Below are 27,085 nucleotides of genomic sequence, written 5' to 3' on the forward strand. Positions count from 1 at the left end.
TCTGCTGCTCTACACAATGTTCTCCAGTTGCCTTCAGTGGCTTCTTCGAAGGACTATCAAGGAGAGTTTGTGAATCCCTGAAATAGAGGAATTACTCAAGCAAACTTCACTAGGCATTATTTAAACTAGTGAACCAGAAAGCCTCACCTCGCCTATCCTGTAATCTGATGGATGGCTTTAGGTAGGGCTTTCAGATACAACAATAAGCAAGCATTACGTTTTGAAATGTATGTCATTTTCTCAAAATAGCCAAGTGAACTTAGGGAATATTTCCTTGTGTCTAGAATGTAGGATAAAATAGCATCAAGCTTTGAAGTTGCAGAGTGAACTGTGTTTGCAAAGAAACACTGTCTGACCATCCCATGGTGTGTGCATCTCATCTGGTATTTTGATTATTCATTTAGTGGCCAAGAATGCTGTATAAATGAAGGTGATCATGATCCATAGTGAGTAATAGATTAGAAGGAAAATGGAATGTGAGCTGGCTTGGGCAAGCAGTGGATGAACAGAAGGAACCTAACAAAGTCTGGAGATATCCTGGCCTCAGAGGGAAGATGTTACCAGAGGCAGGGAGAATGGCAGATAAGGTGATCAAGAAAGAAACATGGCTCTTGAAAGCAGGAGGCAGAGACTGCCCCTCAGACAAAAGTGTGCTTCTGGGCATTGGAGGCCTATATCAGCTCAGAGCATCTAGTTTCTTCAGTGGTTAGGATTGGTTATAAGATCTAGAACTAGAAGCAAAATGGTAATTGCAAAAGAGAACTACTTCTCATCCAGGGAGGCCCAATAAAGTCCTAGATGTCTTTTCCCAGTAATTTTTGAACACCTACCTTGTGTCAGACACTTTTCTAAGTGCTCTACCCATACTATATCATCCTATGTGTCAGGGACTCTAGACAATACATAACATCAGCATTCCTATTTCCACAAAGGGTGAGTAGAATGCCCAGGACCACGTAGCTGGTAAACCAGGGTCTGGCTTCAGCCAGGGAACCCTGACTCCAGAGCCTTCGTCAACAAGTGATGACGACAACAAGTGATGTGGTATCTTAAGTAAATAGTTGATACGTGTGGGTCCACACTGGAAAAGGTAGAAAAGAAATCTGGGGTGAGGGGCTGCATTTGACTCCCTTAGTATCTCAGCATTCCTAATGGATTCTCCATGGCGTGATTCAACCACTGAAAGTATAGATTCTTGGGGAAGACAGATTCTTCTTTTGGAGGTTAGGATTCCATGGATCTGTTGGGAGGTCTGCAAATCGGCCTCTGTCTGCAGGTGGTTGTGAGGCATAGCCCAGGTCTGCTACTCTGAGCTGAGCTGTGAGTTCTATTAGCCAAGGAGCCCTGCTCTCCGGGTGAGATTCTGGCCCAGAAGTCACACACCAGATGACTCCTACATTTTTAATTTTGGAAGCTGAATTGAGTCCAGCTTCCAAGAGTTTGTGCTGCTCTGAGAAGCATTATCAACACAAGGAAATGAAAATGATATAACCTATGAAACGTATGAAAGGAAAACTGCATTAACTTTGGCCAGTGTGTCTCAGAGTCAGGCTGAAAGTTTAGTTCCAAGTGAAGGAGACTCAGGTTCAAAGATGAGATAATATTAAGTCATGGAAGGCTGCATGTATACCCATGTAGAGCGGGCGATCCTCTAGCTTACAGCTAGTAAGAACTGCTGTCCTTGACCCTCTGAAGCTCCTCGATTTAGTAACTTTGCCAAACTTGTCACTCTGCCCTTTCCATGATTAGGGTATTAGAATCATCTCTCACATCTACTGCATTAGACTAGTATCTGGGAAGGTTCACTTCCTCTCTCTGAGAGAGAGACAGAGAGAGAGAAAGAGAAAGAGAGAGAGAGAGAGAGAGAGAGAGAAACATGCATGAAAGATGTTATCTTGGTAGAACATTAAAAACTAGATAAGAATCTAGTGCTGGCAAGAGAGGGTTCCTCTCTCACGTGACCAGTGGAGATAAGATTTCCAACCTTCTATAAAAATAATCTGTGCAAATAAAAACTGCCTGCACCTGTGGATCCAGCAAAAGAGATTTCCACTTCAGGGAATCCATCACATAAAAATGAAAGCAAGAATGATTAGTACAGCATTGTTTACAGTGGGGAAAACTATGAGCAGACTAAGTCAGTGGAAAATGGTTGAGTGGACCATGGGGCTCCCACACTGTGCAGTAGTGTGCAAGAATCTAGAAGGCAAATTCACACCCATAGGCACTGGTCTCAAGGGAAGTCCATAAGATATCGTTATGTGATGAAAGCATAGTGTGATTTAGAAAAGAAAATTTTATGAAAAAGAAAAACATTTGTCCAAGAGTTAGAGAAAGACACACAAGGAGACATAATGTGGTCCCTGGGGGGCTCAGTCAGTTAAGTGTCCAACTCTTGACTTTGGCTCAGGTCATGATCTCAGGGTCCTCGGTTGAAGCCCTGTGTCGGTTCCCTGCTCAGCAGGGAGTTTGCTTGTCTCCCTATCTCTCTGCCTCTCCCCATCCCCCACCTCACTTGCACTCTCTCTCTAAAATAAATACATAAATCAATCTTTAAAAAAGAAAAAAAAGGAGATATACCAAGCAGTTAACACTGGATTCCCGTCAAGAACTGGTTGTCTGGTTTCAAGTGCACATTCTGCTTTCATAATTAGAAAGAAGAGCTCCATGGCCTACACCTGTAATCCCATCTGTGTGCTCCTTCCTGGCACACTTTCTGTCCATTGTAACCCGATTTCCTCTTGGCCGTGACATCACCTCTTTTCTCCTGGCCCAACCTCAGCCTCATCTAGATAGACCATAGCTCAGGGGTGAGATGCTCATCCTGAAACTGGTGAGTTCATTCTGTGCAATCATAGGATGCGGGTATGGGTGGGACCGCTGTGCTGGGGCCCTGGTTATCTGTCTGGATGGCTTGGACTAGAGAGAACAGTCTTTTGCCATTCCTAGACCTCCACTCCATGGTTCTGTGCTGCTTTGGCAAATGTGTGAATGTGTCTTTCAGAACAGCCATTTTTCTGACTTCATGGACAAACAAACGGGGTATGTCACAAAGAACCTGATGGCAACTCCGATCGTGATGGGCAAGGAGGTTCTTGCCGTGGTTATGGCACTTAACAAAGTAAATGCATCTGAATTTTCCAAACAGGATGAGGAGGTAATGCTAACCCTGGGCATCCAGTCAGAGGCTGGGGAAATTTATTTGTTGGTTAATGGAGAGAAATATATCGTACTTAATTTGTTTTTCTCTGCCTCCTATAGGTCTTTTCCAAATATCTCAACTTTGTTTCTATAATCCTAAAGCTTCATCATACCAACTACTTGTATAATGTTGAATCCAGAAGAAGCCAGGTAATGGGAAGGTGATATTATTCACTCCATGCTTTCCTGTTCTGACAAATGGTCCCAGAGGCCACAAGTGCAGACCCTTCCTATCGTTCTTGGGCGTTTAAGGCATGTGGAGCTGATTCTCAGATTTTAGTCCTGGCTGTCCTCTCATGGTCTGCCCCTGACTCCCACGCCCACCTCCTTGTCCCTCCATCTGCGTGTACAAGTGGCTTGCATCATCTTAATCTTGGGTAGCCATAGTTTCTTCTGTGAGATGGCTATAATCATAGTACCTACCCTACGTGGTTGTTGTGACTATCAAATGATCATTCTATGAATTCATCCACATAAAGTTCTTAGCAGTTCCTGGTACATATTGAAGCTACTAATTTGACGAGTAAATCCCTCTTTTCAAGTCTGTTGTCTCTTTGACCCAGAAGGATAATGAACAACATTGGTAACCAGGGTACCTGAGTCTGGGCCACTCTCTGGAGCTCAGTATCTTCATCAGTATAATGGTGGGAGAGGGGTGAGGAGAGAGGGCTTCCAAAGTCCCTTCCCATGCAACTGTCTAGATAAGGTTACCTCTGAGCAGCTCAGGATATATGGAAGGAAGCGTATGGTTTTCTCCCCATGACTGCCAGCAGGAGCCAGAGGGCCACCAATACTGGATCCTCTGCCCAGGGACTGTCTCTGCATCTGATGTGAGGTCACTTGCCCTTTGACATGAGGACCAGTTTTGGTGTACCACTTTCATAGACTCTCACCCTTGCACAGGTCTACTCATCATCCCACTCAGAGAATTTGCTTAATTGTCAGATATGTACATGTTCAAAAATGAAAATGCATTGTTCACTGATACATATTCTTTTTATTGGAGGCACCTCCTACTTTCTTTTGGCTAATGCTCTACCTCTTCACCATATGTTTCGTTCTGTTTTCTTTTTAATTCCTCCTTTCAGATCCTCATGTGGTCAGCCAACAAAGTGTTTGAAGAGCTCACAGATGTGGAGCGCCAGTTTCATAAAGCACTCTACACAGTTAGAACGTATCTGAACTGTGAGAGGTACTCCATTGGACTGCTGGACATGACCAAGGAGAAGGTCCTCGGCACTCTGTACATTTTGTCTCACCTCAAATCCTATACAACACCCATCACATGAAATGATCCATTAAAAAATGGATACTATTCACACACAATGTGTAAAGTTCATTTCTCATCTTGTTTCATTAATTCAGGTGAAGCTCTCCTAGCTCCACATGAGTAATGAATACTATATTGTTTATATTTCTTATTCTCCATGTGACTGGAAATTGTTTTTCAGAGTAACTGTTCTAAATGGATAAACACAGGACCAGGTGTCAGGAGAGCTGGGCTCTGATCCTGGCTCTGGGACTTGGTGGTTGAGCATATTGATGAGGGTGCTGTAGGCTGTAAGGAACACCAGACCCAGTAAGTAACAGTAAGACAATTATTGTCACATTTAACAAGAAGTCCCAAGGTTGGGCAGTTCTAAGTCTGGTTCCTTCAGAGCTCAGTACAGTCATCAAGGTCCTAGTCATCAATGGTCCTTCCCATTCCCCCCTGGCAAGGTCTCTGCCCCCTGCAGGATGTTGGCAAGCTCTCACGCTTGAGGCAGCAAGATGCCTGTTGCAGCTCAAGGCGTGGCACACAGATGGGACAAAACTGGGAGGTGCCTTCTGCAAATGTCATTTCCATTGCCTTTCATCAGGGGGCACTCCTCCCCAGAAGCACCTCAGCAAACTTCTCCCCCTTTCCCCCTGAACCCCAGTGTGCTTGCCCTCAAACTAATCCCAGGTACCTTGTATAGGTCACTCAGAGGCTGCACAGGCCCATCTTCCCTGAGAAAATGACCATCTGATACCCAAATAAAATCAGGGTCTGTTAGGAAGAAGGGAGAGAATAGATGTTGGGTAAGGCAGCCTACACTGTTGGCCACTCTGCATGACCTTGGCCAAGCCTCTTAACCTACTTAGATTTAGTTTAATTATGTATAAAAGAGCTACTAGCTGAGTCCTTTAACCTATGTGTCAGGGTGTGTGCTCTGTAAGTACTGTTCATTTAATCTTCACAATCACCCTATAGTATAAATTCTATTATTATCCCTATTTCACAGATGAAAAAGTGATTTGTTCACTATCACAAGTTTGTAAGCAGTATTGCTGGGAATTATAGGTCTTTTTCAGCTCTAAAATTCCAGAATCACAAAATACACAAAGCCATGAAACTCATAGAAGATACAGTAGGTCATGGAACAGTTTGTTTAATAATGTTTAAATATACTTGCTTCCAGGAATTCTACGATGAATGGCCAATCAAGCTTGGAGAAGTAGAGCCTTATAAAGGTCCGAAGACACCGGATGGCAGAGTAAGTGCAAACACCTTCCCCAGTGATATGTGTGCATGTACAAGGTGCCAAAACCAGCAGAAAGGAAAGGGCACTGGCCCGAGAAGCCCTGGGTTCTAGTCCTGTAAGTTTCTGGGGGGCTTCGAAGTAATAGAAAGAACACTAGACAAGGAGTTTGAGGTTCAAGTCTCAGCTCTGCCCAAGCCAGCTGGGTGGTCCTTGCCTAAACTCATTATTTAACCTCTCAATTTCCTTTTCTATGTAGCTGGGCTTAGTGAATCAGTAATTTGCAATAGGGAGGGACACATCAGAGCCACCGGCCTAGCTTTTTGAGCACACCATGCTCTCCTTCAAACTTGCTAGATTAGAAACTCTTGGCAAGGATTGAGTTAGATTTACTTTCCCCCTCGACAGCAAGCTTCAGAAGGCAGGAATGATGTCTCACCACCGTATTCCCAGCACACAGGGAAGCGCGAGGGTACTGGGATGGAATGTGTCCAGGCCTCCAGTTCTTCATCAGCGCAAAGAAGTAAAGAGACTAGTTCTTAAGTCCCTCCCAGCTCTGACAAAGTACCCACTGAATCCTATTGCTGAGGCATCTGTTCAGATCAGCTAGTGCTGGAAGCCAGGAAGTGTTCCTTGTATGGTGGGGAAGGGAACACATTGACCGAGGTTGAGAAAATACATGCTTTATTCCACTACAGTTCCACTATCAGGTATTTCTGGGCAATAGAAACAGATCAGTTAAAAGTAAAACAAGATTCCTTTGAAGGCTGTCTGGATAAATTAAACATTTGAAATTGAGCTCAACAGATTTGTTCCTTAGAAAAGCAGCCAATAGTATTTCTAGTTGTATTGCAAGCTTGTAATCAGGACATGAGTAATTTGGTGGTAGTTCTGCAGAGCAATATGGTTAGAAAATAAGGTACAATTAAATGAGCTTTAAAGTATAAGTTTGCTAATGAAAAGTGTTTTCTTTGGGAAATAAGATCATTCTCATAATCTCTTTTCTCTTAGGAAGTCATCTTTTATAAAATCATCGATTATATTTTACATGGAAAAGAAGAGATCAAAGTGATACCGTGAGTACTGGGCTTGAAGCAGCAGGAGTTGCTATTTTGTTTTTGCCATGGCGCATTTCTCTGTATGGCAATGATTCTCTTTCTTCTAATCCTCCTCAAGGACACCTCCCACAGACCACTGGACTCTTGTTAGCGGGTTGCCAACATATGTTGCTGAAAATGGATTTGTAAGTTACTGAATACATTCAAATCTTGAATAGTATTGGTTGAAACTCTTATTAGCTAGGGGATGGGAACAGTTGTGAAAGTAAAATGCAGGAGGTAAGAGTCACATGCCCGCGTAAAACGTGGGAGAGAGGAATCTTGGCAGTTGAAAGGAGGTTAACTAGCAACTTCCCAACTCTACACAAAAATATTTAGTCAACATGAGAAAGATCCATCCGTTCCCCCAACTTCTTATTCAGCCATCATGCAAATTTCAGATGTCCTTTGGAAATTTGTGACTATGATTCATGTTGGGTTTAATTTGTTTTTTTGGTTTTTTTTTTTTTTTTTTTTTATTGGTGTTCAATTTACTAACATACAGAATAATACCCAGTGGGGTTTAATTTGATCTCAAGTATAGTTACCTTGGTCAAGACTTTTGAAGCATGGGAAATTAGTGACAAAAGATAAAAATGTTTAAATGGAGAACTTTGCCACTGATAGCATTATAAAATAAGTGAGTTGATAGAGGACGTGAAGAGTTTTGCCCAGATAGGGGTGGGGTGGGGTGGTGTGGGCAGACAGCTGGCCAGGTCTGGCTAAGAAACGTCATGTGTGGATGGACAGCAAATGAGAGGTCTCTGCTAGGTCCCATATAGCCAGAAAACCAGGGTCACAACAGCTTTCCCACTCCACCTCTAATATACTTTCCTTTCTTCTCATGGCTGATTTCTCTCCCTTGTTGGGCTTCTCCACCATCTGTCATCTTTTGGCATCAAGATTCCTCCCTGCAAGACAGTTCCGATGCTTCCAACATTTCTTTATGTTGGCATTTTCCTATCTTCCCCCTTACAAATCCAAGTTCCTATAATGTATGCATAGCACTTATTTGCATATTTGGTTTTTCTTTAGTGTTTTTGGCAGTGTTTATTCATCTTCATTATTTAGTAAATGGGCATGAAATTTATATTGACTAATAGAGTGACTCAACGGTCAGAGGGAAGAGGAAACAAAGCCTAGATTAGCTCCTGTTTCCTTTTACTGTCACAAATTTGCCTCTGCTTAGTGGGTTTGGAATGGTAACAGAGTAAGGAAAATTTTGGATGTGACTGCAGGATCTTCACATGTCTTCACAGTAGAGTAGGGCTCTACTTTGGGGTTTCCAGAACCGCCCCCCCCCGCTTTGGGGGCCATCGATTATAGGACCAGGTAACCTCAAACAGGTGACATGATTCCTTTTTCTAGTGTAAAGACATGCCAAAGGGGAAGGAAAAAAAAAGAGAGAGAAAATAAGTTTCTGTCTTTTAGGAATAAATAGCACTATATACTAACAAATAACATGTTTTCAGAATGGCTCCAAAACAATCTAAGTGTTTTTTAAGGGTTGTTCCCGACATAGTACTAATGACCAAAATGGTTCCATTTCATTTCTGAATCCACAGATACCACGATTTTTCAGCTTCAGTACGTCACCAAATTCTCCACTATTGGCCCCTGTCCTTGGTTTCCTGGCAGGCCACCTACCAGGCTCCTGTTTAGAGCTTCAATCTAATTTGATATGGCTAAAAAAAATTTTTAAAAATTTTGATATGGCTAAAGCTGTCATGGCCAGTGTAGAGGGATTTACACTCTGACTTTTAAGTACCTATTCTCTCCTAGGCTGTTTCCTAGGGAAACAGGTTTTCCCCCCAGAATCAATTCGATCAAAGTGAATGTATCAAAAGCCAATTCATTGAATGGTTAATTTGCCAAGTCGTCAACTTGCCACATGACCAACTTGCCAAGGGATGGATTCCCAAAGCATGGGAGGATTCTCCCCCAGGTTTTGGTTCTATCACAGATCTGCCACATATGCCTCACTGCTGCCTTTCACATCTCACCTCCTGCCCTGGGACCCACCCCTGCTCTGCCAGTAGCCTAAAACTGATGGCAAACTGTTGTAAATCTAGTTTACAGTATTTCTTACCAAGTTGCTCATTAGGCAAATTGGCATTACCAAGGTGGAGATTGCTTTCCAGAGAATTGAGCTTGAGCCATTTCCTGACTCCATCATTAGGGTGAACATACATCCCAGTTAGCCTGGGCCAGCTTTCACATACACCTGTGGTGCTGGGGTGATTAATAGTCCTCCCTTTTATTTCCAAAGGTGTCACCCTATATACTATGTACTTACAAGAGGTGGGAGTCGCTAAAAACATATTTTGTGTTTAGCACAGGATTTTCTCAAACTTGACATTATTGACATTTGGGGCCAGATGATGCTTTGTGGTGGGGAACTATGCCAGGCATTGTAGGATGTTCAGCAGCGTCATTGTCCTCTCCCTACTAGATGCTGTATACCACCCTGGCTGAGAACCATTAGTCTAAAGGATCATATCAAACATTTCAGCAGCCTCAGCCAGAGCAATGCATTCCTAGTGGGCCTGCTATATGGCGGAGCCCTCTGGTGAAGAGAGCAAGAGGCTATGAGTCAAGAGCCCTGACTCAGTCCTACCTTGGGCAAATTCCTTGGCAAATCCTTGACCTTGGGCACATCCTTTGACCTCTCTGGGTTTTAACATTCACATTTGTAAAATAAGGTTATTGACCTGATTATTTAGGATATGGGGACTTCAAGAATTTCTAAATGCTATTTCTAGATTAAAATGATCTGCAATTTTAATCATAATTATTTGTGCTCCTATAGTGTCAAAACTTTTCCTTTTAGCTTTTTAAAACTTTTTTCTCAATCATTTCCCTGAGTTAGAGAGAAAGGATAAAGGCAAGCTTTAGGGTGAGCTGTCACAGAGTCCGTCAGCTGGACCTCTCTGGACTCAAGAGGACACATGCACAGGGCTAAATTCCTGGGACGCCTGAGTGATGCTGGTTGAGCATCAGCCTTTAGCTCAGGGTGTGATCCCAGGGTCCTGAGATTGAGTCCTGTATCAGGCTCTCTTTGGGGAGCCTGCTTCTCCCTCTGCCTATGTCTGCCTCTCTGTCTCTCATGAATAAAGAAAAATAAATAAAATCTTTAAAAATAAATAAATAAAGAGGTCAATCCCAGCTCGGAATGGGACATGACAGGCACCGACTGAATGATTTCTAAGATGTTAAAAATGAGAATTAGGCACATCTGTGAATTGAATTGGAGGCACTAAAAACAGGATCAAGCCACACTGGAATTAAGACCTGTGAACTGAGAGAGGGGGTGGGAGAGAGAAAGGAGAATTTCTGAATCCTGAGATAGAAGCTTCACCTCTCTGACCTTAACCCATCCGTAGATATTCTCTAGAGACCTTAAAAGTCTGGGTAAAACCTGACACTATTGATAGAAAGGTCAGAAAAGAGGACTAAGCTACTTTTTTGCCTCTTTAAAACATACTTGAAGGATGCTCAGCCAACAATTCATGTAATTCATTCAGATTAGATCATAAAATTATGGATAGCACACATAATTCCTTAAATTCTTAGGCTGTGTATACTAACAAAAACTTTGAAAGACTTTCACAGTTGCTTTTAAAAGTAGCACAAAAATAGTTAATGTGGCTTAACCACCCGTGGCTAGAAGCACTAACCTTGGACCAGAGGGGCCACACGCTGGGGCAGCAGGTGTAGGAGGCCACGGCTACCTGCTTATCAGATTGTTAGGTTATTAGGGATTTTATGAGCAAATTGTCAGTGACTGACATCCCCCATGGTGGGAGTATTAATGCCATGGAAATGGGCAAATCTTACAAAGGAGGGTCTTCCCTACCCCTCACCAGGAGAGCTGATAACACCAGCACCCTCACCCACACCCCACTTCTAGTTTCATCCCATGCTTTTTTTTTTTTTTTTAAGATTCATTTATTTATTTGTTCGTGATAGACACACAGAGAGATATAAAGACAGGCAGAGACACAGGCAGAGGGAGAAGCAGGCCCCATGCCGGGAGCCCGACACGGGACTCGATCCTGGGGCTCCAGTATCGTGCCCTGGGCCAAAGGCAGGCACCAAACCGCTGAGCCACCCAGGGATCCCTCATCCCATGTTTTGAACAAAATCTCTTAACCTCTTTGGGCTTCTATTTCCTCCTCCTTAAAAGAAAAATCATAAGCTTAATTATTAAAGTTACTTCCAACTTTAAAATGCTATGATTTTAAGTTCTACTATCATTTTTGGTGGGAAGAAAGATACAGCATTTGATTAAGACTTCAAATGACGTCTTATAGTGATTATCTACTGTGGTGTACCTAAAGTTTGCCTGGCTGTTTTTTCCTGCCCCTTAGCCACCTTCTTGTAACTCAGATCCCACATAAGAAAAAAAGAAAAAGAAGAAAAAGAAGAAGAAGAAGAAGAAGAAGAAGAAGAAGAAGAAGAAGAAGAAGAAGAAGAAGAAGAAGAAGAAGAAGAAGGAAGAGAGAGAGAGAGAGAGAGAAAGGAAGGAGGCGGGGGGGGGGGGGGTCGGATAGAGGAACCAGAGCCTCCCCAACATCAGTGCCACACCTGCCCCAGCAGAACAGTCTCCGGCTCAGCTTCCTCCCCTCCCTGCTCTGACAGCTAGTTGTTTCGCATTTGGAAGAAGAATCCTTAGAAGCTGGGAGTAGGAAAGAGCAAAGATTGTGCCGAGTGTCATGCACTGGCTTAGTTAGCAGAAGAGAAGCCCGATGCGTTGTTAGCACGTGCGGTGCAGCCGAGATTCCGTGGGAATCATTTGCCTGTGAGCCAGGAGAGCCGCCAAGAAAGCCTCGCTTCCCGTGCGCTCTTCCTTATTTCCGCTCTGTGGGTTGACGGTTCCAACACATGATGTTTTAGGGACTTTCATGTCCTCTTACTTTACAGATCTGTAACATGCTGAACGCCCCCGCGGATGAGTACTTCACGTTTCAGGTAACGTTGCCCTCAGCCAGGCCTCGCCGCCCCCGGCCCCGCCCCCGGGTCAGCCCTGTGCTCAGGTGGCCAGGAGGCACGCACAAGGCTCCTGTGCCATTGCCCCTGGCTGGGCCAGTGCCACCAAGTCGCACATTCTTCAGAGAAGGGAGAAGAGGTGAGAGAAGGAGGGGGATGAGAGAAAGAGGCCAGGTGTTTGTCACCCAGCATGGGGGGGGGGTGGGGGGCGTGTCTCCTCCATTCTCTCCCACTCCCAGTCATCCAGGGGTTAAAACAGTGCCTGGCGCGTCATGGGTTCCCACTAAGTGTTCTCTGCATGAGCGATTAGCTGTATATGGTCTACCACCCGGATTCAGCCCTTTGGTGGTTTCCCAGGCCCTTCTCTGCAGCTTATTGGAAAAGAAAAACTATGTTTGGGGTCCCCAGGGGCCTCTCCTGCTGGCAGACTGTTTTATCTTTCCTCCTGCCACATCCAGGGATCTCCCTCCCCACCCGGCTGGGGGGAGAAACTGGAATGTATCCCTGCAGCCTCTCCTTTTCTGCCTGCTGGCCTGTGTTTTGTGTCCTATTCTAACCAACACCGGGTTAGAGCCCTGGTTGCAGTAGGAGCAGAGCCAGCCCTGGCAGTGGGGGCCAGGAGGGCTGTCTCCCCATCTCTCGCACAGACACGCACAGAGCCCCGTCTCCACCTGACTCTCCACCTGACGGGAGCTGGCCTCCTTGGCCGGAGGGGTCTGTGAGCAGCAGCAGCAGCAGCAGTCGCAAGCGCACTTGCTGGGTTTCCGGGAAGGTTTCCCTCGGATCTCCCCGCTCATCCCTCTGCTCACCGACCTGGAAAACACACAAACACCATATGGCACGTTTGCCCTAGTTCCTCCCTCCTTGCAGACAAAGCCTTATTGTTGTGACTGTGCTGTACCAGCCCCGACCCCTATATTTATGGCAGTTGGGTGCCAGGAAAGAGGGCACAGGAAGGAAGGAGGGGACAAGCACTTTCTAAAGTGACCTTATGCAATTATTGTCTGAATGGAGAGGGAAGGGAGCTGACCCGGGAGAACAGGGCTCTGCTCTGAGGTTTGAGGTCAGCCGCACGTGGCTCTAACGGCCCTGGCTGCAGGAGGCTAGGAACCTCTCTGGGGTAAACCTCCAGCCCATAGGAATTTCCCAGCTCTCCAAGAAACACCACTGTGGTGCCCGTGAAAATGTGCTTCTCAGGTCTCTAGCTGCGGGCAGGATGACGGTGCAGTGGCTGCTGGGCTGGGAAATCCACTGTGGCCGTAGCACTGGGCAGCTTCCCATGGACGGCTCTCAGCCCCTGGCTCAGTGTGGCAGGGACACCGACACGGGCCCACTACTGAGAAACGCCAGCAACTCTGACCTGCTACATTGGCCCTCGGAATCCCCAACAGCCCCGCCAGCTCTGACAATGGTACTGTGATCTAGGATACTACCCCCCCAACCATCCTTCATCCACTCTTCAGGACTGAGTCTTGATGGTGTTCGCAGCCCCCTCAGGCTCCCTCCCAGCTTCCCCACAGACACTGCCCCTGTGGATCATTCCACAGAGCAGACTCAGGATTGGGTGGCCGCCCTCCCCAGGTCTCCACCTCTTTCTCTCTGCCTTCCCACTCTCTCTTCACCTGCTCATGCCCCCCACCTCTACTCTCACTAGCCTCTTTTGTACCTGGGGAGTTTGATGGGAAAACTACCTATTCAAAGCAAACTATGGTCGGAGCAAACCTGCAAAGGCAATGGTTCTCAAACTATGTTCCTCAGGGGTTATGGTGTATTAGCTTTCTATTGCTGCTGTAACAAATCACCACTGATGCACAACTGTATTATCTTATGGTTCTGGAGTCAGAAGTCCAAGATGGTCACACTGGGCTAAAATCAAGGTGTTGGCAGGACTGTGTTCCTTTCTAGAGGCCATAGAGGAGAACTCATCTCCTAATCTTTTCTAGCTTCTAGAAGATACCTGCATTCTTTGGCTCATGGCTCCCTGCCATCCTTGAAGCCAGCAATAACATCACCCTGATCTTGCTTCTGCTGTCTTCTTCACTGATTCTGACTCTGACTCTCTTTTCTACTTTTAAGGATCCTTATAATTACATTGGATCCTCCTGGAAAATCCAGGATAATTTCCCTATCTTAAGGGCAGCTGGTGAGCAACCTTGATTCCATCTGCTGTTTTAATGCCCAGTTTCATTAAAGTAACTGTATCTACAGGCCCTAGGGTTTGGGTGTAGACAGCTTCAGGGTGTCCCTTGAAGTGGATAAAGGAACTCTTCCTTTACATCAATTAGAGTGAACTTCAATTCATAGGGGAAAAAAAATACATAGAATTTTCTGTTTTAAATCTTTGTCCTATTAATTTTTCTTAAATCTTAAGTTCCTTCTACTACTTTTCTGTCAACAAGCTCTAACTAACTTAGTAATAGCAAAACACATGAACGTGAGCAGGCAACAAATGCATATTTATTGAAAATGAGAAACAGTCACTGAAACTTATTTTGGAAGCTTTGAAAAATATACAGGGCACTTATGGTTGCGAAGCTATTTTGCATACAGGTAATTTATTTTCTGCAATTGATTTTGTCCCTAGTCCACGTGGCAGTGTAAGTAAAGAAACATTTCACAGTATTTTCTGAGGATAAAAACTTTGAGAACCACTGTGCACTGATTGTTTCCTGAAGCTTTGACCATTAGGAACATAAATTCAGGTTTAGTTTCTCTGCTTTTCATTCCAAGTATAAAGACGAGCCCTTTGGCTAATAAGCAGCTGTTTGTTGAGCACCTGTCACGTGCCCAGCACCCTCCCATCACTTACATGGAGGTAACAGTGTGTGAGACACTCTTTAGCAGGATTAGACGATAGTCTCACAGACAAAATAAAAAATTCCAAAGCATTTGGAAATTATCTAACTGCTAAATTGTGTGCTCCAGGCTCTGAGTGCTGATAGAATTCTGAAAAAGAGAAGTTCCGTATGAGTGAGAAAGCTTAGAGAAGGCTTCACGGGAGAGGATGGCTGATGATGCTACAGGAAGCAGAAGAAGGAAAAGCGTGGCGTGCTGAGTACTTGGCTACCCTTGCCTTGCTTATACTGTGCAGGTGCCACACCACGGATCTTAGACGTCAGAGGACACCACAATTACCTTGGGAGCTTATTTAAGTTGTACATCCTAAAATTATGAAACAAGCTTTAAAAAAAAAAGTTTGTTGCACATTGTCTGTGGGCCACACTATAAGAAACTTTCTAAACTTCTGTGTCTGCATCCCCCACAAGAATGTTACTGTCTGGAGGCTAGGGCCTGTGATTTATTCCTCTTTGTAGCCCCAGCAACTAGCCCAGGTCCTCGCACGTTGGGGGGCTTGACAGATGTTCACTAAATGGAGAAGCACCCCAGAACATGAGACTGTTTTGAGGGATCAGTCAGGAAAATAGAAACCGTACTAGGAATTTCAACAGAGAGAATTTAATATAAAGTATTAGCTAAACAGGTGTTGGGAGAGAGAAAAAGTAAATAGCGAACACTGGGAGTAAGTGCTGGAGAGACAGAGAAGAGATTAGAGTTGTCACAATGCAGATACTTGGCTCTAGTATACTTAATCAAATGTTCTAGAATAGTTTTATGGCTATATAGCCCTGGCCAAGTTCTGACACAGTATGGAATTGTACATCTGACAGAAAGATTAGATTATTCTTTCTTTAAAGATAGGCTACATTGGGAGAAAGGTGGCTAGAAGGTAGTGCAGGGAAGACTTGAGGTGCTACTGTTAGTTCTGTATCTAGATTCTGGTGGGGGTGCACACAGCTACACATGTGATGGCTGCACAGAAACACACACACACACGCATGCTCATATGCACACATAAGTACACATAAACCTAGTGAAATCTGAGTGAGATCCATGGACTGTATTAATATCTATTTTCCGGTTTTGATAGTGCGGTATGGTTTTCCAAGCTGTTACCACCAGGGAAACTGGGTGATGGGTGCACACAACTTCTCTGTACATTTCTTTTATAACATCCTGTGAATCTATAGTTATTTCAAAATTAAAAGTCACAGAAAATAATCTGAATGTCCTTATTGTTTGTAGAAAGGACCTGTCGATGAAACTGGTTGGGTCATTAAAAATGTCTTATCCCTGCCTATTGTCAACAAGAAAGAAGATATTGTGGGAGTAGCTACATTTTATAACAGGAAAGATGGAAAACCTTTTGATGAGTATGATGAACACATTACTGAGGTAAGTGCAATTATAAAATAATGGAGGTAAATGAAATTCATGAAACAGTGGGGGCAGTGTAATTATTTGTTACTCTGGAGGGACATTGTTGAAAGGCAATTAAGGCATGAGTCATACATGGTTGCGGTCAATATGTTCCCATTGGGTCATTTCCGTTTCCTGACTTTTGTAGACTGTAACATTTTCTTCTGAAGATTGAACTTTGGCTTTATCAAAATTCTTTACAATATTGGAAAATTGGAAAGAAGGTTTCTATCTTCTCTCCCCACTACTTCCATTCCTTGTCATTCTTGCTGTCACCCCTAATCCTCTTGAGTTTCAGGCTGTGTCTTATTCCGCTGGATATTTATAATTCCCCTCCTCTAAAAAAGTATTCATAGTTCATTTTGAAAAGCAAGGGCTTAGCCAGTGTTATTGGCTGTGGTTGATTATTAGTACATTTTCTCTTAGATTGAAATAAGAAGCTGGGTTGTTGATGGTGGAAAGGAGATTGATTGATAGAAAAGAATGCAGATGGCTCTCTCTGAAATCAATTTTTTAATTTTAAAGAATTGAATCACATTTTATCCATTCCAGACTCTCACACAATTCCTTGGATGGTCTCTTTTAAATACTGACACCTATGATAAAATGAATAAGCTAGAAAACAGAAAGGATATAGCTCAGGAAATGCTCATGAGCCAGACGAAAGCCACTCCTGATGAAATCAAGTCTATTCTGGTAAGTGGGGAATTCAGTTCTGTGGACATTAGGTGGTATCTAAGCGCAGCTTCTGGAATTTGCCTAATTACCAGAGGTGTGACAAATGAGACCTAAGGAGGAGGGGACAAAGAAAGAAGTTTTGGGGAGGACTCAGGTGGCCTAGTGGACACAGAGCCTTATTAGACTTCTTAGCTGCTTGGCTGGAATAGCACTTTGCTTAAAAAAATTTTTTTTTAATTAAAAAACAAAACAAAACAAAAAAACAGCTCCCGGGTCAGTAGTTGCTGAAGGAGTGACATCTAGATTCAAGAGTGTTAGCAAGGAAAAAATATTTCCAGGAAGGGAAATGTATCAGTCAGCTCTTGCCATATGATGCTGCATAACAACTATAACATCTCAGTGGTATACAACAATAAACATCTATTTCTTACTCATGCATTGGTGGGTTGACCAGGCTCCAACTGACTCTTAGTTGGGCTTGGCTCTAAGCCATGAGTTTGGTTTCCTCTAATGCATATATAATCCTTCTTGACCAGCACTACTTAATAAATGGTCTTCTTATGATGATGTCAGAAGTGCAAGAGAGCAAGCCCAACTGTGCATGCTCATTTCAAGTCTTCGCTCATGTCACATTCACTAAAATTCTCATTGGCCAAATGTGGCCAAGACCAATATCATGGATGCTGGGGAAGCCAGTAGACATTTACTGACAATGTTCTAATCACCACCAAATGAAGGAGGAAAATCACATACCCACTATCTTTATTCCTTTTATTTTCCGTAGTTTTCAGAGTGTGTGTATAGGTGTGACTTTCTTGGGGATGTTGTTTTTTTTTTTCTTTTTTCCTAGTTTCAGTTTTGTTAAGTGGTTTGAGGGTTAAGAGAAATTTTATTTGACAGTTTGAGATGTTAAAAATGAAAATCTGGGGAGGGTGAAGGGAAATTGCTATAAACTCACTCACAGAAAAACAAATGTAAGCCACTCATTTTTTTTCTTTCTTTCCTGCCTACATACAAACAACCCACATTTCTCTCTCTGTCTTTATCTAAGACAGCAACTGTTACATTTTACATTTTGGGGGAATAAAGAAATCAATTATATTGGGGGGGATTTGGAGAAAATTCTTCATAATAATGCTATAGGTCTTCTTTGTATCCCCAATATGTCTTTGCATAGAACTCATTACAGCATATTTTAAATATATTTAAGCCAATTTTAAGAGTAGCAAAATCAGATAGAAATTCATAGGAATTTCACAGCTCAACTGCTTTTACATTTTAGAAAATTAAAGAGAAGTTAAATATAGATGTAATAGAAGACTGTGAAGAAAAGCAACTTGTCACAATTTTGGTAAGTGTTTTACTTTTATTCTTAATGCCTTTTAAATAAAATGTATTAGGATACTTGTTCTCATTTCTCAAGTAAGTGTTGAGCTTCCTCTTCTCTGATACCTTTAAAGGCTAAAAAGAAAAGAGATTTCTTATAAAGAGTAATCGTCCAAGGCTCTGTGTTTCTTCCTCCTTGTCTCCTAAAGTCTAATCCACGAAGATAATTTAGAATCAGAAACCAGACTTCCACATAATGGAATGCAGGCACAGACTCTAGGGATATTATGGCCTTGTTTATTTTAATAGTTTTAGATTGCAGCATGGTCACCCCGGAAGACATGACAAAATTACAGTAGAACATAGACCCTTCAAGGCACAACTGTCTTCTGCCAGCTCTGATGTATTTCTTCTGGAGCTTGGAAGAATGCAGTTCTTTCCTGTTGCAGCCATCAGGCCACCCCTATTATTTCTAGTTGAAATAACTTCTCTTCCACTTATTAATCTATATTTGGTTCTAGGTAGTTTTGCCCTAAACTTTTTTGCCATAGACTAATTTGCTGTGAGCATTTCAGGGCAAACGTTTATGCTGCATAAGTGGCTTGGAAGGCAATTTTGCTATAAAAGATAAAATAATTGGTTGACAGTTTGGTTTCCTTTCTTTGTTGGTAAATCAACTACCTTCAGCAGAGTTAATTTATTGAAGCTAGTTGTCCATTTGGTTTCATTTTTCCGTTGATAAAACTCTTGTTCTTATGTAAACCTCAGCTAGTCCTCACGATGATCTGTGTGGACCCCAGCTAGCCCTCCTATTGGCCTATGCAGGGACAGTAGAAGAGGTGGTCTTAAAATAGTGGATGATGACAACTCTGCATATGAACCTGCTAGAAATTTTGGTGATAAACCTCGCTGGAAGTGTGGACTAGAGTGGAAATCCAGACTGCACACCAGAAAATGGTAGCATACGAGTTATAGCGATCAAAGCTCAGTTACAAACACATTACAGCATTGGTGTTTCTTCCACATTTCCCACAGAACTTTGGAACGTCTATCAGCAGACATGAGACAGTCTGCCAAGAACAAACAATGGTGTAAAGGGCTTTCACAACACAACACAAAGCTCTGTTACAAATATACATCCTAGTATTTGGAAACTGATACCTCTTAACAAAGGAAGAAATTTTAGTGAAAAAACAAAGTGTGAGGCTAAAGGAGGAGATAAATCAACAAGCAAAACATACATATATATATGTATGTATGTATGTATGTATGTATAATACTCTGGATGAAAGACTTCAAAGACAAGTACTTAGGTTCAATCCGCAGAATAAAATAAGTTCTTTGCACTGTGTTGCCATGAATCTACCCTATACATTTTACATTTTAAATATATTCAAATACTTTTTTATTTTGCAGTAAAGTCTCTTTCATTTTATTACTCATTTTTTGTGTTTCTTAAGATCCTTTTTACTTTATTTTTTATTCTTTAATTAGGCTCCACACCCAGCATGGAGCCCAACATGGGGCTTGAACTCTTGACCCTGAGATCAAGACCTGAGCTGATATCAAGAGTCAGATGCTTAACCGACTAAGCCACACAGGCGCCCCCATTACATTCTTTTTAAGGAATGTCCCTTTCTTATTTTTTTATGGTTTTATTTTTTATGGCAAAAATGCCTCATAGCCAATTAGTTATGTGGCAAAAATATTTGCAACAAAAATGCTTGCAGTGAAAATGCAGCCATGGTAAGTGGAGATGATGTTTGGAGAACCTCTCTGAAATATTTGATTGTTTGTTTTTTGAGTCCCTAAGTTTTATGCAGTAATGATTTGGGATGAGCCTAGAGTAGATTTTATATTCAAACAGGCTGTTGTTGTGTAAAGCTACTGGTTCTTTGCTCATTTTATTACTTCTCCAAAGAAAGGTCCTTCATCCTCTAAATGGAGAACCAGCAAATTTCTACAGTGGCATGGATGCCAATTGCAGTTTTGTTTTACAAGGAAGACTGAGGTAGCCGCACACTGACACGGGCAAAGGAAGTGAGGAAAGTGCTGCCCCTACCCTCTCCTTACCAGGACGTTTCAGGATGCCCTGTGACTCACAATGACCATACCATAGATCTAGAGAGAATTTCCCAAAGAAGTACCTCAGTCACTCATCCTTAATTCTGTTTTTCCATTCAGTCAGTGGTTATCAAGGTGCACTCCAATACAAGGAGCTGTGTTTCATCCCTAGCACAAAAAGTAGTACGGTCTGGTCTTATCTGGCTCAAGAAGCTCGTTCATTAGGGAGATAAAATATAGGCAATGACACTGCCCCTCATGGATGAGTTCCCAGAGCGTGGGTACCAACGGCCCTGGGGAGGCCAAGGGGCTGGTTTTACTCACAGACAACGGTAGGACACAAGATGGCAGCTGTGTCAGGGAGGCTTCATGGGAAAGCAGGATTTGTCTGGGCAGAGGTTGAAGTCAAGGGTTTGGGGATAGCTGGAGGGGAGAAGGGGAAGCAAGTACAGACCAGGGCATTTAGTCACAGAACCATCATCTTTCGGAAACCAAAGCCAGCTGTTGGGAGCAGAGGGGAGGAGCCCTGAGGCCTGGCAGGAAGGCGGAAAGACCAGGACCACCTGGTTCACAGGGACCTGGGATGTGACCCAGGTGCCCAGGGGGATCCTTCTGGTAGCAGATGGAGCAAGCCAGGCCTCAACAGGCACCATCAGAACCACTTCATAGTGGAGTGGGATGGCAGCTGCTCCCAACTGCCCTCATCCCAGCTTAGCTGTGTGATTCCTGCAGAAAGGAGAAAATCGGCCTTGGGTGCCCAGAGCTCCTACTTATGGGACCAACCAAAGCCTTTATGTTTATCAGCTCTCTGTACCACAGATTTTAAAACAGCTGTTCTTCAAAACCTATATTTTTTGTAATAATCTACCTTTTATTGATTTGCCTCTTACTGCAAATGGGGCCTGGGAGTCATTCTTCTGAAAACTTTTTCCTTGGTTTCCTGCTAAAATGCACATTTATACTTTAGTGTGACTGAGCCTTTAATGCATTAAAAAACGTTTTTGTATTTTATCTTCGCTTTGCAAACTGTAGCACCGAGGCAACCTCCAGCAGGGAGTCTGCAGCACAGGGTGCTCCTCACCACACCCCATTAACTTTCTCTTATTCCGAGTTTTAAAGGATGTGCTATAATATTATGTGTCTCTCCCCATAAGAAGGCATGTTTCCGGGGGTAGTGACAGTGTCTGCTTTATTCATCCATGATGCCAATAACACAGAGAGGAACCAATAAATGTCTGTTGAATGGATAAATAATCAATGAATGAGAGAAAAAGAAGAACCTACATGGGCAAGGAACCTGGGAGGGTTTGGAGAGAGAGAGAAGAGTAGCAAAGGACATAGGAAGGTCCTATGAGAAATGGAGAAAGGGTTTTGTGAACTGAATCTCCATTAACTCTCCCGGATCCAGGCAGATGAAATTGGCACTGCTTTTCAATTGAGGCAGGAAAGACCAAAATGTTACTATTGTTATTCCCATTTCAGGGATGAGAACATTGAGGCTAGTTCCATCTGGGAGATGTGGATGTAGCTAATCTGAACCCAGAACTGAAGGCTAGTCTCTTGGCTCCAAACCATTGCTTTGCAGGGTGGAAAAAAATAACCTCTGCCTAAAGTGACCAGTCGGAGGATAGTGCTGGTGAGAAGGGATCACAGGACCCTGGGAGCCCCAGGGAGGGGAGAGAAGGACGGGCGTGAGGGGCCAACCCAGACTCGGGGCTCAGGGGACGACAAACCATAATTCCGCTTAAAACGGCCAGCTACCATTTGGTATTGAAATCTGTGTAAGAGCATGAACTAACTAACCAGCCCCTGGGAAAGCTCCGGCGCGTGGCCTTGGCAGGTGTGAAGGACTTCGGGCGTGAGGGCCTGGACCCATCTGCCGCTGCGCGTGGGCCCGCAGAGCTCTTGCGAGCTTCTCCCGCCTGGAGCTTTCTCTGCCCCCATGGGACTGTCTCCCTCTGCCTTGACCGGCCCGAATCCACATCCGTCCAGGAGCTCTACTTCCTTTAATCCGCCTCCAGCCTGCCGGCCTTCGCTCTGCCCGGTGTTGTGGTCTGTGGGTGTGCTCAGCTCTCACCTTTCAGCGACCTGACCTTTGCGACCATTTCAGGGAGCTGAGCTCCTGCGTGCACAGCCCGAGGGCCTCGCGGGGGGGGGGGGGGGGGCTGCGGAGGCCGCGGTGAGCAGGGGCTTCGGGCACCCGGTCCCGCCAGGCCCCCAGGCCCGCAGGCTCCGGCCGCTCTCGGCTGCGGCTCGCGGTCCCGCTGGCTCGGTCAGGATGAATGGACGAGCGAAGGGATGAACGCAGGGAGCGTGCGCTGTGTAGCCAGTGCTCCCTGGAGGGCGGAGGCGAGGTCAGGGCCCGGCCGCCGCGAGGCCTCGGAACTGCCCCCGTCGCCCCGACGGTTTCCTGGGAGAGCCGGGCCTCGGGGTCACCGTCGGGAAACTGGGCGCGATCGTGCGGGGCACCGAGGCCCGCGGAGGGCACGTGGCCTCCCTTGGGGTACCTTTGCCTCTGGCCCCGTGGGCCCCGCGCCCGGGGGGGGGGCGAGAGACCCGAAGCGGCCTCCCTGTCTCCACAGAAGGAGGACCTGCCCGACCCGCGGGCGGTGGATCTGTACGAGTTCCGCTTCAGCGACTTCCCCATCTCCGAGCACGAGCTGATCAAGTGTGGGCTGCGACTGTTCTTTGAGATAAATGTGGTGGAGAAATTCAAAGTCCCGGTGGAGGTCAGAGAGCGTTTCATCTAAAATAGCGTGTGATTCTGTTGCTGTTCTCACTCGTGTTTCCCCTGGTTCAAAAGATTAACTTCAGTTTGGATTTTCAACTATTATTAACTTTGTAAACGTATCAGTGTAAACCCTGTACACAAGACCAACCTGTCTTTTTAGATAAGATTGTCACAGGCCTTCTAACCTTTAGAATTCTATTCCAAAGTCTGAATGCTGTTGTCTTCTTTGGGGGGCAGGTTCTCACCAGGTGGATGTACACCGTGAGGAAAGGGTACCGCTCCATCACCTACCACAACTGGCGGCACGGGTTCAATGTGGGGCAGACCATGTTCACGCTGCTGATGGTAGGTGCACAGAGCTGTGAACCGTCGTGAACTCGTGAGCTCGACGAGAAGTGGATGTGGGCCCGCACTTTAGATCCGTAGTTTTGGAATTTGTGGACACAATCCTATAAACCCCAAACGCCCCCGCGGATGATGCCAGGGAGCATGGGCATCCCTGGGCACATGACTAGACTATCAGTGGGGCATTCATACACCTGGCTCCTTAAAGGAAAATTCTGGCACCTGCTGGGCTTTGCAATTGCCTGTAGTGAGCTGCAATACCCAAGAAGTAAAGCCAACTTGATCTGAAAACAGGGTAGGTCATCTTCTCCTTTGCAGGCAGTTGCAAAGAGGTGTATTGCACTTGCTCAGAGGTGTATTCATCTAAATATATATATTTAAATATAAATATAAATATATTTTTTTATTTTTATTTTTTAGACAGGAAGACTAAAGAAATACTATACGGATCTTGAAGCCTTTGCCATGCTCGCTGCTGCTTTCTGCCATGACATCGACCACAGAGGCACCAATAACTTGTATCAGATGAAGTAAGTGACGTCCGTGCACTGGCCATGTCTGAAGGCACCTCGGGGGAGAAGAGAACCAGTCCTGTCCCTTAGCCCCGTCAGCTCTTCTTCATCACGCTCGCGAATCTCAGGGCCACGTTCGGCTCCTTCAGAGCTTCAGCCGTCCGTGAGAGTGTCCGCTCCTTCTCCCGGGAAGCCCGCGGCCCCGCAGCCCCCTTCAGCCCCTTCCCCTTATTTCCAGACGCGCCCTGCCTTGTTCGTATCGTAAAGGCCTTCGCTCCTCCTTTCTTCAGCTTGGTCAGAGGGTGGACTTCGTGTATGAAAGTGCCGGGCCCTGGTTTACACGTGTTGGCGCGGGTGGAACCCTGGCCCCTGCTCAAGCCAGAGGGCGGCCCTTCCTGGGCCCTCTCCCCTTCCCCCCGAGCTCTCCCTCAGCCGGCTCGGCGTCTTCTCCTCACCGCTGCCTTCCCCTGCGGTTATTCACACTTTGGAAGCCTCGGCCTCCTCATCTGCAAAGTGAAAATTATAGTAATGGTACCTACCAGGGAAGGTCGTTGTAAAGATTAAATGAGATCATGCGTATAAAGCATTCAGCTCCCGGTGGCCTCTTGGCAGTAAATAAATACTAAGTGTTATTATGATGTCACTGACGCTCTTCAAAATTCATCAGCGGTGCCGTGGCCGGGCAAGCCCCTTGATCACAGATTTTAAGCTGCTCGGTCGGCCTTCGACACACCGCATCCTCACCTCTGACACACCACCTACCCCTTTCCAGAGGCGCCAGGCATTTTAGAGAGAACAAGTCTGGGAGTCTGGGTTTGTGGGGTCCAACCCCTTCCTGGTTGGGGGAGCTTGGGGCAAGTCACTTGGTCTATTTGAGATTCTGTTTGTGAACCATAGAATGGGCGCGATCTCCACCTCTCAAAGACTGTTGTGAGAATCAAGTGAAATTACGTGTATATGAGACTCCTTAGTGGGTGCTCAAGAAAAATCCACTCAGTGAATGAAAAGCACATTGTGAGCAGCGACTTCTTACTTTTAGCAACTCTCCCTATGGGGCTCTGTCTTGAAAAGAGGACTGGCACCGGGACTCCGGGCTGGGGACATCTTCCTCTCCAGAGGTTCCGGCCCGTGTCGGCCATCCTGCACTCCTGCACTCCAGTCTCCGGACAGGGGCTGGGTTCCCTTCCTCTCCTCTGATCACTGCATGAGCCATGTCAACTCCAAAGCCGCTCACATTTATTGAGCACCTATGGCGTGCTGAGCCCAGCTAAGATCTTGATACTCGTCGCCTCCCACATGAGAGCTACTATGGCCTCCCTCTTTCACTGAGGAAGAAACAAGCTCAAGAAGGCAAAGTCCAATTACCAAATTGGATACGACATCTGGCTTCCAGTTTTTGGGAAGGATGCAACCACCTCTGAGGTCTCCGCTTTGGCCGGGCATGTGGGGTCCGAGTGGGTCCCCCTGTCCATCAGCTAGGGGGGCGCTGACCTTCTCCCACCATTTCTGTCGACTGGAAGGACTGGGCGCCATGTCCAGGCTTCCCCACTGCAGGCACCTTAGCACCGGTGATCCTGGTTCTAGTAGCTCTGCTACACCGCCCTGACCAAACACAGTCTTTCTGCACACTGTCTGTCCCTCACTAGTGATGCTCGATGAGTCTCTTCACATCCCTATTCTGGAAGAATTGCTCAAGAGTCCACAGAGATATGGAGACATCACACCGGCAAAAGCAGCTCATGGAAAGGTTGAATGAAACAGAATTATTATTCTCACATGGATGGTTACAACTCAGGTCACTGTGGGAGGGTGACATGGAGTGACAGGGACACAGATGACTCTGCTTCCTGGCAGGACCTTGTGCCCTCGGTCTGATTTCTTGTCTCCATAAGATCTCGCCCCCTTCATTCTGGTTTCCACCGTCATCTCCCAGCCTTAGACTACCCTCTGACAATGCCTTCAAAACCTGGCCATTTTCACATTTCTGTTCTTACCTCCAGCTCTCCTGTGCCCTTTGTTGACTTTTCCAGCCAGTTTGTTTTCTGCTTTCTTTGTTCCTTTCATTCCCTTTCCTCGTTTAGTTTTTCAGCCCTCTTGTTTTTCTGCCTCTTGACTCTCTTCCATCTTGTCCCAGAAGAAATGCAGTTATCAGGACAAAAGTAGGAGGAATTTAAGAATTTATCTCATTCCCCCATCCAACACAGGCCTCTCCTTCACTGCCTTCCTCCTGACATCCTCAAGTTCACTTCCAGTTTCTCCCATAATGGCCCACAGGGCACACAGATCTACTTTTAGATGATTCTATTGGTGGGATGTTCTTCATGATACTGAACTGAAATTGGTCTCCCAGTAACATCTGTTTGTCCTCTTCAGGTCTCTCTGAAGCTGCTAGAATATGTTTAATTTCTCAACCACAGTCCATTCCTTCATATTAAAGAGAATGATCACTTCCCCCTCCCGCCTTCCTGGTTGAACACAGCCAGTTGTTTAAACCATTTCATATATGTCAGCTTCCACGCATCTGATTTTATTTGCTATTCTTCTGTGAGTCCACTCTAGTGTTCTTATGTCATTCTTTAAGTGCAGGTCTTGGGGTTTAACACAATAATCCATACAGGACCTGACGTAGTTTAGATTTCATTATAATTACATTTCATCTTCTTGACTCTTCATTTCACTCTTAGTTGAAATTGCCATGTCACACTCTGTTAGCCAATGGATTAGTTGTTTTTCCCAGTTTTCTGTCATTGGAAAATTATTCATGATTTTCATTGATATTCACTCAAGTCACTAATAAGATTATGCATCAGAACAAGAGCAAGGGCAAAATTTCAGGACCCAGGGCTGGAAACCTACTCCCAGGCTTGATGACCGTCAACTGAGCACACTCATTGGGTTCTGCTGCCCAGCTGTGGGAGTGGATACACTTAGAACTCTAGCTTGTACTGCAGATATCCTGAGGTATCCTGTCAACTGCCTTGCTGAGATCCAGACACACATGGTCCATGGCCTTCCACTCCCACCAACCCTGTCACAGAAGGTCCATCACATCAACCTGGCATTGTGTTCTCCTTCTAAACTTTCTCTGTAAGTGCTCATGAACTCTGAAACAGCTTAAATTGGTTCAGAGATAAAGGTCAATCTTTCTCTTTTGTCATTTATAAGCTGTGTCATTTTCTGCTTCTTAAACTTTAGGATAAAATGTACTTGTATCCAGTCTTCGATCATCTCCTCCACCACTTCAAAATTCTCCAGGGAATACTGGCAATGGTGTTCCCCACTACCACCCCCCCCCCCAAAACAATCCTCAGATTTCTTAGGAAGTTGGAATGTTACTCATCTACCTTAAAAAGAACCCCTTAGTGCTTTCTTACCAACACTGCC

The 27,085-nt window shown here is 44.9% G+C and overlaps 1 protein-coding gene across 8 annotated transcripts in view; it reads left to right on the top strand.

The window, feature by feature from the left end:
• The window catches only part of PDE6C (phosphodiesterase 6C), a 47,841-nt gene that overhangs the window by 3,881 nt on the left and 16,875 nt on the right, over window positions 1–27,085 (top strand). For 6 of the 8 annotated variants that reach the window (XM_038578214.1, XM_038578216.1, XM_038578217.1 and 3 more), the window contains exons 2-14: window positions 3,005–3,157; window positions 3,262–3,351; window positions 4,290–4,430; window positions 5,643–5,717; window positions 6,714–6,778; window positions 6,879–6,945; window positions 11,723–11,770; window positions 15,872–16,021; window positions 16,598–16,741; window positions 18,006–18,074; window positions 22,696–22,842; window positions 23,082–23,189; window positions 23,610–23,719. In XM_038578214.1, coding sequence (XP_038434142.1) covers window positions 3,005–3,157; window positions 3,262–3,351; window positions 4,290–4,430; window positions 5,643–5,717; window positions 6,714–6,778; window positions 6,879–6,945; window positions 11,723–11,770; window positions 15,872–16,021; window positions 16,598–16,741; window positions 18,006–18,074; window positions 22,696–22,842; window positions 23,082–23,189; window positions 23,610–23,719 — 1,367 coding nt within the window. Of the gene's footprint in view, window positions 1–2,710; window positions 2,834–3,004; window positions 3,158–3,261; window positions 3,352–4,289; window positions 4,431–5,642; window positions 5,718–6,713; window positions 6,779–6,878; window positions 6,946–11,722; window positions 11,771–15,871; window positions 16,022–16,597; window positions 16,742–18,005; window positions 18,075–22,695; window positions 22,843–23,081; window positions 23,190–23,609; window positions 23,720–27,085 lie in introns of those variants that run through there. The other 2 variants (XM_038578221.1, XM_038578220.1) reach the window with 2 other exon arrangements.

Source organism: Canis lupus, chromosome 28 (genome assembly GCF_011100685.1).
Source record: "Canis lupus familiaris isolate Mischka breed German Shepherd chromosome 28, alternate assembly UU_Cfam_GSD_1.0, whole genome shotgun sequence".
Lineage (NCBI taxonomy): Eukaryota > Metazoa > Chordata > Mammalia > Carnivora > Canidae > Canis > Canis lupus.